Source organism: Hemibagrus wyckioides, linkage group LG28 (genome assembly GCF_019097595.1).
Source record: "Hemibagrus wyckioides isolate EC202008001 linkage group LG28, SWU_Hwy_1.0, whole genome shotgun sequence".
NCBI classification, from domain to species: Eukaryota; Metazoa; Chordata; class Actinopteri; order Siluriformes; family Bagridae; genus Hemibagrus; species Hemibagrus wyckioides.
The window spans coordinates 17,621,333-17,631,805 of NC_080737.1; the positions used below are offsets into that span (position 1 = coordinate 17,621,333).

The 10,473-nt window shown below is 41.6% G+C and overlaps 1 protein-coding gene across 1 annotated transcript; it reads left to right on the forward strand.

Annotated features, from left to right (window-relative positions):
• The first annotated feature begins 243 nt into the window (after positions 1-243).
• On the forward strand, positions 244-8,910 carry surf4 (surfeit 4). The gene is made up of 6 exons (XM_058383395.1): positions 244-505; positions 5,295-5,481; positions 5,681-5,757; positions 5,844-5,887; positions 6,583-6,769; positions 7,660-8,910. The coding sequence occupies exons 1-6, from the start codon at positions 458-460 to the stop codon at positions 7,924-7,926; spliced, it is 810 nt and encodes a 269-aa protein (XP_058239378.1). The 5' UTR covers positions 244-457; the 3' UTR covers positions 7,927-8,910.
• Positions 8,911-10,473: the final 1,563 nt, after the last annotated feature.

Consider the following 10,473-nt stretch of genomic DNA (forward strand, 5'->3'; position numbering starts at 1 on the left):
CTGTTACTATAGAAACAATTCTGTATTACGGGGAGCATATTTATAATAATTCGTTGTTAATGTATGAATATACAAAAATAATATATTTCTGCTGACCAATCAGACGCAAGCATGAGACCAGGCTGTGATTTAAATTAAGAATATAGTTTATTAACTACACACACACAGTATTTACTGTAGGCTAGTAGTGTGTACTGTGTTCAATGTACAGACGCGCGCGCTCGCAGACCCGCTCGGTACACGTGGCACACAGCGGGTCCGCGCGCGACTCGTAGCGCGAGGGGGTTTATCGCGTCGTCTCGTGGCGGCGCGCGCGGGATTGTGGGACGGCGGCGGCCTAGTCTTCACGGACAGGCGCGGGGGGGAAATATATAACTGTCTAAAATAAGAGGGAGGAAAAAAAATAACACAGATTTGTTTTATTCTAACAGCGGCGTGTTCACGGTATTGACAAGCCATGGGGCAGGAGGATATCATGAGCACGGCGGAGGATGTCGCGGATCAGGTACCGAATAACGGAAAACCAACTGATTTGTTTGTTGTTGGGTTTTTTTTCCCCTCTTCTTCTCCAAAATAGCACAATTTAGGGTTGATTAGCATAGCCGGCTAGGCTAGTTAGCAAGGAAAGTTGCAGTGGAATTGAATGGGTGCTAGCTAGCTTAACGTGACTGGAGTGTCAAAAAAATACTGACTGGCTCGATTTAACGAAAACAACACGAATTACTCTTTGGTCCATGCATGACTTTTGCACAACTTTTGCAACTGAGGAAATATGGATATTGATCTGTACTAGCTGGCTAATGCTAGTTGGCTAAATTAACTTCAGAAAGTTCAGGATTTGGTTGTTTGTTGCTTGCAGTAATGGATCATACAGACACACGCTTAGCCACTTTTACTAAGCTATAAAAAAAAAAATCAGAAGTTGTACACTGACAGGAAGATACTAACTTAGATTGTGTTGTTTCCAAAGATTTAATACAAATTGTCGACAGCACAGAAGTTTACTTGGATGTCTCGTGACAGGTTTCTCAAATCATTTTGCTACGCAAATATCACTGTTTTTCGAGATTAAAATGCTCCTGGAATTAAAATCACAGCTCTTTGTATCTGTCTTTACTGTTAAAGCCAGCAGTAATGACAGTTTTACTGAAAATAACGGTTTTGATGACTCATTCTGTACTAGTCTCGTGTTTATCCAATGAAATGTTCCCTACATGATGTATGTCCCGCCCCCAGGAGCGTGTCTTGCTCTACAGCAGCAGCTCGGAAGTGTTTTGAAGTATATAATGACTATGACTATAATTATAATAATAATAATTAGAAATCTTTAGATATAAATCTGTCACTCTACCATGACGTCATCTCGGCTCAGTTAGAGTCGACAGGCGTGGACGGGGGAAAAATCCAAAGCATGTTCTTACTCGTTTCGAGCGCTGTTGTTTGCCATGTCAGTCACTTCAGTCAAATATTGACTTTTTTCTGTTCAGGCCAGCAGTAATGACTGAAAATACTATCTACTGAACATAACGGTTTTTGATGACTCATTCTGTACTAGTATTGTGTTTATCCAATGAAATGTTCCTTAGATTATGTATGTCGCGCCCCCAGGAGCGTGTCTTGCTCTATAGTAGCAGCTCGTAACTGGTTTGAAACTACCATGTATTATTATTAATATTTTATTTATAAGTCGTAGCTGTGCATTTGTTCCCGTCAATCCCTCCAGACTTCAGTGGTTCTGCAGCGAGGACTACGTAGGGCTATTCGGACCGGGTTCGTTTGTAACGTGTTTGTGACATTTTCCGAGCCTGGATGTTTCCATCATTGGTCATACGATCACGCTCCAAGTGCCAGTGAGGAGAGAAGCTGGCTCTTATTCCAGCAACAATTTGAAAACATTATAAGACAATAATCATAAAGAGTATGAGAATTATGATTATGTATTGATTTTGTACTGTCTGGCAGAGGGTCACATCTGCATAGAAAATCACAGACTGGTCTCCGGACTAAAGCGAACAGGGGACTGCTGGGTTTTTCCAAAAGGAGGACAGACCAAAAACACTTGACTGATCAGGCTGAAAAAAATGTTAGTATGAGCTGTAAAAGAGGAATTTACCCCAGGACCTAATGTACGTTTAATCCCGTCTGAATAGTGCTTATCTGTCTGTGTGCTCTGACATACCTGATCCACTTAATCAGCTGATTAGGGTGTGTTAGAGCAGGAAAACACTCAGATCTTCAACACAAAAAGGTTTGGGAACCATGTGATCTAGTGAACCCATTGCTTGTGACAGGTGTCTCACATCTATCTTAATTATAGCATGCTACTGCTTTATACATGACTTATACTCCTGATACCGCAAGACAAAGTTCACTATTATGTGCCAGTTGTTGCTCAATGGCGTCTTAACACATCCCGCTTACACAGAGCTCTTCACACTGGTTTATAAAAAGGCTCTTTGTGGTGTTCAGTCTCTCTCTGGTTGTTGGAGTAATGAGTTATGGATTGGAACAGTGTTGAACTGATTTAGATTTTGCACAAAGATGCAGTAAAATGTCTGTGGAATTGTGTGACAGTGTAAAGAAAGTAACCGATACGTAGCTCGGATGTTACAGAAATAACCTCCATCCTAAAATTGGGATCTTGGAAGCTCGGATTTCAAGGGCAGAGTGTGAAGAACCGTATTAGACGCCTGGCTTATCCGGGATTTTTTTTCCATTCACGACAATACAGGGGTTTTGTGAATGAGATCTTGTGTACCGATTCTGAAAAAAATAAAGGTACCTGAATGTTAACTGTTTTATTGTTGCATCCTTTAGGGATGTGTAATATAATGATGTCATATTGACGTTGTGATCATTTGTCACGATACACTTTCCTGAGTGTTTACTCGGCCGATTTGTGTCTTGTATCTGCTCATTAATAAGCTTATATATGAAATAATAGGATTTTTTTTTGCACACATACAACGTTACACACCTTGGGTCACGGAAGTGTGAAATATTCCCTGTATAGTAAACCTTTATGGCAGAATTTTAGATCTTAAAAGGTAATTATTGAGGTGCCCTTAATGGTACCGCAAAAGCGACTAGAAAAAGTACTCTTTGGTACCTTTTTTTTCCCCAGAGTGTGTGTGAGTACACAGACAGATAGATTGATAGATGGACAGACAGATGGATGGATGTACAGACAGATAGATGGACTGACGGACAGACAGACGGCTAGACGGACAGACATAGATGGACAGACAGACGGATAGATAGATAGACAGACAGACAGACTGATTGCAGGATTGAAGAGAGATTCCAGAAGGCACTTCCTGTCAGTGATATCTCTCTCTGTGTAATGTAAATCGCCAGCTAATTGAAATTCTAAATAAATTTGGCATCCATTTTGTGTTCTTGGCAACGCTGTAAACAACATGCAAGCAACACTGGAGGAACTGATGAGAGATTAGTTGTGGTCTCAGTGTCGCATGAACTTCATCTTCTAGTCTGTAATGAAAGTCCCGAGGTAGAAGACCTGACGTACTCTGTGTTTTGCTCTTTAGGCTCGAGCATTTTTAGAAACCTTGCCACGACACTCCCCCTTGCTTAAGCCCAGGTGATTTGCACAAGCACTGTTTGGCTCCACAGTTCACACACACACACACACACACACACACTCCCTCCCTCCCATCCAGCCAGCGGTCCACATCAGCACTTCCCAGAATGCCTCAGCCAATCGGTGAGGCAGCCAGCAGTATCAGCCCACACGTCAGTGATAGCACAAGTGCTCCCTTAATGAGCATGCTGCACACAAGCTTGTTAAATCAGCGGCTTTAAAACATCCCTGGATAATGAGGGGTATTTAAAGGGGGAAAATGAGAGTCTGGGTGAGATAAAAGAGACGAAACTGGAGAGCTCGAATGCTGCGTGAGAGAGACAACGAGATGAATGAGCCAAGTGACTTCACCGCATTCAGTTCCTTTAGTGATAATGACGAGCATTTGTTTAAAAAAAAAATTTATGAGAATGATACTGTTATCAAATCTGTTAATAAATCATGTTTTATTAAAAATGTGGTTTCAATAAAGGGGTAAAATATTGTGCATAATTTTTACAAATTTTTTTTAGCAGATCTGTGGATGTGTTTTTTATTTGTTTTATTTTTAATTCTATTTTATTTATTTATTTATTTATTTATTTTTAATAAAGCTTGGGTTGTCTTTACAGTGTGCAGCACAAAAAAATAAACCAATTAAACAAACCAAATTGTAAAAATTACAATTGCAAATTACAATTTGCATGATAAATTACTAAGTCAGTTATTTAAATGAATTATCTTTTGACCTTCAGTCAGTTTCTAAAAATTATACTAGAATATATTAAAAAGATAGGACTGTGCTCAATGTACACTCTATTGCCAAAAGTTTTGGGACACCCCTCCATGTCATTGAATTCAGGGGTTGGGCTCGGCCCCTTGGTTCCAGTGAAAGGAACTCTTTTCATGCTCCCAACTTTGTGGGAACAGTTTGGGGATGACCCCTTCCTGTTCCAACATGACTGCACACCAGTGCACAAAGCAAGGTCCATAAAGACATGGATGAGGGAGTTTGGTGTGGAAGAACCTAACTGGCCTGAACAGGGTCCTGACCACAACCTGATAGAACACCTTTGGGATGAATTAGAGCGGAGACGGAAAGCCCAATTAGAGTGGAGACTGAAAGCAACACTTGAATTCAATGATTTGAAGGGGTGTCCCAAAACATTTGGCAATATAGTGTATGACCAAAAGTTTGCTGAAACCTGACAACTCAGAGGTGGGAGTCCTGTCCTCAACCCCATTGTGATCAATTAGAGTGGAGACTGTGAGACAGACCTTCTCATCCAACATCAGTGCCTGACCTCACAAATGCTCTTCTAGAGGAACGGTCAAAAATTCCCATAAACACACTCCTAAACCTTGTGGAAAGCCTTCCCAGAAGAGTTGAAGCTGTTATATCATTTGCATGTAAATGCACATTTCCCAAAACTTTTGGTAATATAGTGTATGATCAACAATTTACTCAAAGACCCAAAAGTCTTTAAACAGTGGGTTTAAAAAACCCAGAGGCAAAAGCTGTATGATTTAACATGCTCCTAATATGAAAATAGATATTCCAGAGCTTGATGAACACATTCCTTCATGTTCTGGATGCCAGTATGACAATATATCTAGAAAAATATTACGTGGACCCTTTTTCTTTAGCAGTGCAAATCAGACAATGAAGCTATAATGAAAATTAAGATGAGTGCCTTTCATTTGTTTCTTTCAGTTCCTCAGAGTGACGAAACAGTACCTCCCTCACTTGGCGCGCCTGTGTCTCATCAGCACCTTCCTGGAGGATGGCATCCGCATGTGGTTCCAGTGGTACGAGCAGAGAGACTACATCGAAGCCACCTGGGGCTGCGGCTACTTCCTGGCCACGTGCTTTGTGCTGCTTAACCTTTTAGGACAGCTGGGTGAGGACAGATTTCACAAGCTTTTTCAAATTCAGTATCCGATCAGAACATCTTTACAGACCGGTATTCACTTGTATGTGAAGCCAAAAGTCCAAAGATTGTTTTCTTTCTTCTTGTTGTGAAACAAATCTTCCATGTATATCTTCTTTACATTTTTCATCTGTGTGAATTTTCTAAACTGATTTATTTCCCCTTCCAGGCGGCTGTGTCCTCGTTCTCAGTAGAAATTTTGTACAGTATGCTTGCTTTGGGTTATTTGGCATTATTGCGCTACAGGTAATGAACGAAATTCATCTTTAACTTTAACAACGGTTAAAACATCTGATTATCATCTGATGTCATTTTCCTGTCCTCCGTTTCAGACTGTTGCCTACAGTATCCTATGGGATCTGAAGTTTTTGATGAGGTGAGTGCTACATCATTTTAGGGAAATTTCAGAATGTCCTGAGCCTTTAATACAGGGCTATCAAATTCAGATTCAGCCTACATGTCTCAGCATTTTTATAAGACTCTAAAGGGCAAACAAAAAAGAGAAGCTGTCTCTGAAATTAGTATACAATCTTCCTAGAAAAAAGAGGAGCTAACAAAACGGCTATTCTTTAGGTATTTGGCAACATTGGGTACATTATACACCGATCAGCCATAACATTATGACCACCAATGATTAGATAACAAATTTGTGTCTGACCTCCATCTTAAATATTTTGTATATTTCCTAATGCCACCAAAATTAGCTTAGGTGTTTAAGGCTCCAGGTTATTGATCAGAAGATCGGGGTTCGAGCCCCAGCATCACCAGGCTGCCTCCACTGGGCCCTTGAGCATGGCCTTCAACCCACCCTGCTCCAGAGGCATTACATCATGGCTGACCCTGAGCTCTGATCCCAACTTCCCAAAGGATATGCAAAGAAAGAATTTCAATGTGCAGACATGCATATGTGACAAATTACTTAACATCACTGCCAGAATAACTCATGACTAGCTTTTGAATTATTTTTGTTTATATACAGTAGAATATCGATTTCTTCAGATGGAGGAAAATTAAGCCCCATGTTTGACACACGTGTTTAATGTTATCTTCACTGCTGGTGTTTGTGTGCAGGAACATGGCTCTGGGAGGTGGACTGCTGCTACTCTTGGCCGAGTCTCGCTCTGAGGGGAAGAGCATGTTCGCCGGTGTGCCTACGATGGGCGAGAGCTCTCCAAAGCAGTACATGCAGCTTGGTGGCCGTGTGCTCCTCGTTCTCATGTTCATGACTCTGCTGCACTTCGACTCCAGCTTCTTCTCAGTGAGAGCTCATCACACTCCACTTCGAGTTCTTGGCCTTGTAGGAACTTGAGTTTGAATTAGGAAATGTAAGAGTTTCAGGTGATGGATAAGTAGCAGAAGCAGCTTGTTTGGGAAGGTTCAGGAAGAACGGTTTTGTGGTAAATATAACACATTAATGTGACTCTAAAATATGACTCTCTATGGGGAAAAAATAGTGGCATCTTTATACTCTCAATTTTCCTTTTTAAAAAGTCTAAAATCCTTGCCCAAAAATGTTTAATTTTCATTGGTGCTGCAGTGTGCTTTCACATCAGAGATTTTCCCATTTTTATTTTCATAATCCTGGCCTGAACAGCTCTGTGAAATTTACCTTGCAAATTTATGCCTTTATTCAAGCATGACTTCTGAAGAACTGATCAAATAATCCAGGATTTCTGCTGGCATCCACATACGCTTTAATTTAACGTAAGCAATAAAACATAGATGTGAACAGGATTATTTGTGGTTTATTTACTGCTTCATTCCTTTTATACCACAACAATTATTTTTAAATAAATGAAACATTTATGTGCAATTATTAATAACAGAATTATACAAAGGTTTGAAGATACAAAGTTCAGGAGTCCTCTCTCTTTCTCTCTCTCTCTCTCTCTCTCTCACACTCTCTTTCTCTCTTCTCTCTCACACTCTCTCTCTCTCTCTCTCTTGCTCTCACTCTCTCTCTCTTTCTCCACTCTCTCTGTCTCTCTCCCACTCTTTCTCTCTCTCTCTCTCTCTCTCTCTCTCTCTCTCTCTCTCTCTCTCTCTCTCTCTCTGCTAGTGAACAGATAAGTGAGTCTCAATGAGTTCCCTTTTTATTAAGTACTCTAACCCCCCATCTTGCATTCCCTCTTCCCCTTCCTCTTTCAGATCCTACAGAACATGGTAGGCACGGCCCTCATCATCCTGGTGGCCATCGGCTTCAAGACCAAGCTGGCGGCCCTCACCTTGGTGGTGTGGCTCATGGCCATCAACATCTACTTCAACGCCTTCTGGACGGTGCCTGCCTACAAGCCCATGCACGACTTCCTCAAGTACGATTTCTTCCAGACCACGTCGGTCGTCGGCGGCCTGCTGCTAGTGGTGGCTCTCGGGCCCGGGGGCGTGTCCATGGACGAGAAGAAAAAGGAGTGGTAAGGAGAGTCCATCTCCTTCCACAGGGGGAAACAAATACAAACAAATCCACTGCCCAGGACATAAGGACCCGCAAAATCTTAAAACAACCAATACAACACGGAGCCACCTCCATTCTCTCTCTGTCTCTCTCTCTCTCACACTTCCCCTTTTCTTTTGTTCTTCATTTCTCACGTTTTTTTGTTTTGTTTTTACAAAATTCACGACATGAGTTTTTAAAGATGCCTGATCATGTCCCACTGTAAAGCCTGAATGATAAGTAACTGTCTGAGTTGATTCTTGTTTTTGTTTTTCTTCTTTCCCCTCTGTCACTGTTTGCCCGAATGCTGTCTTTAGAGCATTCTAAACGTATTCCTGTCAGGATGCTTCACTTCTCATGTGCATTGCTATATGGTTGTTGTTTTTAAAACACTTGAGAAATAGCTGTGAATGTGTGTACGCATATAGACTCTGTGAAACGACAGTAATTTAGGTCTCCAACTGAAAGTTTTTTTCTCCACCGGGTTATCGAACTAGCGCCGCTATTTGTTCGTGGTGCATTTCTCCATGTTTCTTTCACCCTCAGATCAAACCCACATGTCGAATCAAACGGCCCTAGCGTTAAGGGAGTGCAGGGTCTCCTGTAGCACTGCTCATGGTGCAGATAGGGATGCGTTATTTATAAAAACCACCCTATAGAATAGAAAGGTGGAAGCACCTCCAGGCTGCTCTGTTTTTACACTAATGGACTGTCCATGGTCTGAACCTTAGCTCACATCCAGGCAGTAGACAGACTCGCAGATTATACAAAACACTATTTTACACACCTACACAGGTGGAATAGGTCTTGAAGAAGGTCTGTTCTATCACCCAAGCTTCATCTTGATCGGTGTTCTTGCTGTTGGTGAAATAACACATTGATTTATGAAGAGTTTATGGGGTTTTTTTTGTTTTTTTTGGATTTATTTTTGTTTTCAGGCGGAGAAAACAAATAAAAGCAAAAAATCAGATCTGGCTCTTTTGTTTCCAAAACTTGTGAACTTCTGTGTTGGTTTCATCAGCAGGGATGTGACTGCTACAAATTGCCTATGTCATGATAAAACATGTCACCATAAACTTGATAATATCTACACTGTATTGCCAAACGTTTTGGGACACCCCTCCAAGTCATTCAGGGGTTGGGCTCGGCCCCTTAGTTCCAGTGAAAGGAACTCTTAATGCTTCAGCTTCATACCAAGACATTTTGGACAATTTCATGCTTTGTGGGAACAGTTTGGGGATGACCCCTTCCTGTTCCAACATGACTGCACACCAGTGCACAAAGCAAGGTCCATAAAGACATGGATGAGTGAGTTTGGTGTGGAGGAACTTGACTGGCCTGCACAGAGTCCTGACCTCAACCCCATAGAACACCTTTGGGATGAATTAGAGTGGAGACTGTGAGCCAGACCTTCTCATCTAACATCAGTGCCTGACCTCACAAAGAGAGGAATGGTGAAAAATCCCCATAAACACACTCCTAAACCTTGTGGAAAGCCTTCCCAGAAGAGTTGAAGCTGTTATAGCTGCAAAAGGGCGGGACAACTCCATATTACATTCATGTGCATGTAAAGGCAGACGTCCCAAGACTTTTGTCCCAAGACTTATAATGAAAGATATAAGAAATGTTGAGCTGATTATTCACAAGTATTCTTACATCATAAAATAGAACAGCCAATCAAATTCCGGTATGCAAATGCAGGCCAGGGAGCAAAGGCCGGCAGCATTTCTGGTCACATTGATAAAATTTAGCTTTTTTGATTAGTGTAAAAGAGTAGGCACATCACTGGGCAGACCCTCCAGGATTTCAAACCATTTTTGTATTTAAGGGAAAGAAACAATTTTAAAGGTTGTTTTTCCCCCCAACACATTTAAAAACTGCATCTATTTGTTTCACTATTTAGGCACTCTGTCTGAGATTATTGTTAAAAGATGACATTCTTCTTCTTTCAGCTTTTCCCTTCAGTGGTGGCCACAGCGAATCACATATTTCAACAATGACATTGTGCTGTCTGACATTATTTGATCAGTCTCATTTCCTTTTTTTTTTTTTAATAAGGAATCACTTCTTCTTGGGCTTTTCCCTTCAGGGGTCTCCACAGCGAATCATCTCTCTCCACCTATCCCTATCTTCTGCATCCTCAACACTTACACCCACTAGCTTCATTTCCTCATTTATTCCATCCATATACCTCCTCTTTGGCCTTCCTCTTTTCCTCCTGCCTGGCAGTTCCATGTCCAACATTCTCCTACCAGTATACTCACTCTCCCTCCTCTGGACATGTCCAAACCATCTTAATCTGACGTCCCTAACTTTGTCCCTCTAACGTCCAACATGAACCGTCCCTCTGATGTACTCGTTCCTAATCCTGTCCAACCGTGTCACTCCCAAAGAGAACCTCAACATCTTCAGCTCTGCTACCTCCAGCTCTGACTCCTGTCTCTTCCTCAGTGACACTGCCTCTAAACCATACAGCATGACCGGTCTCACCACAGAACTCCCGACACCTTTCTCCACCCATTCCAACCTGC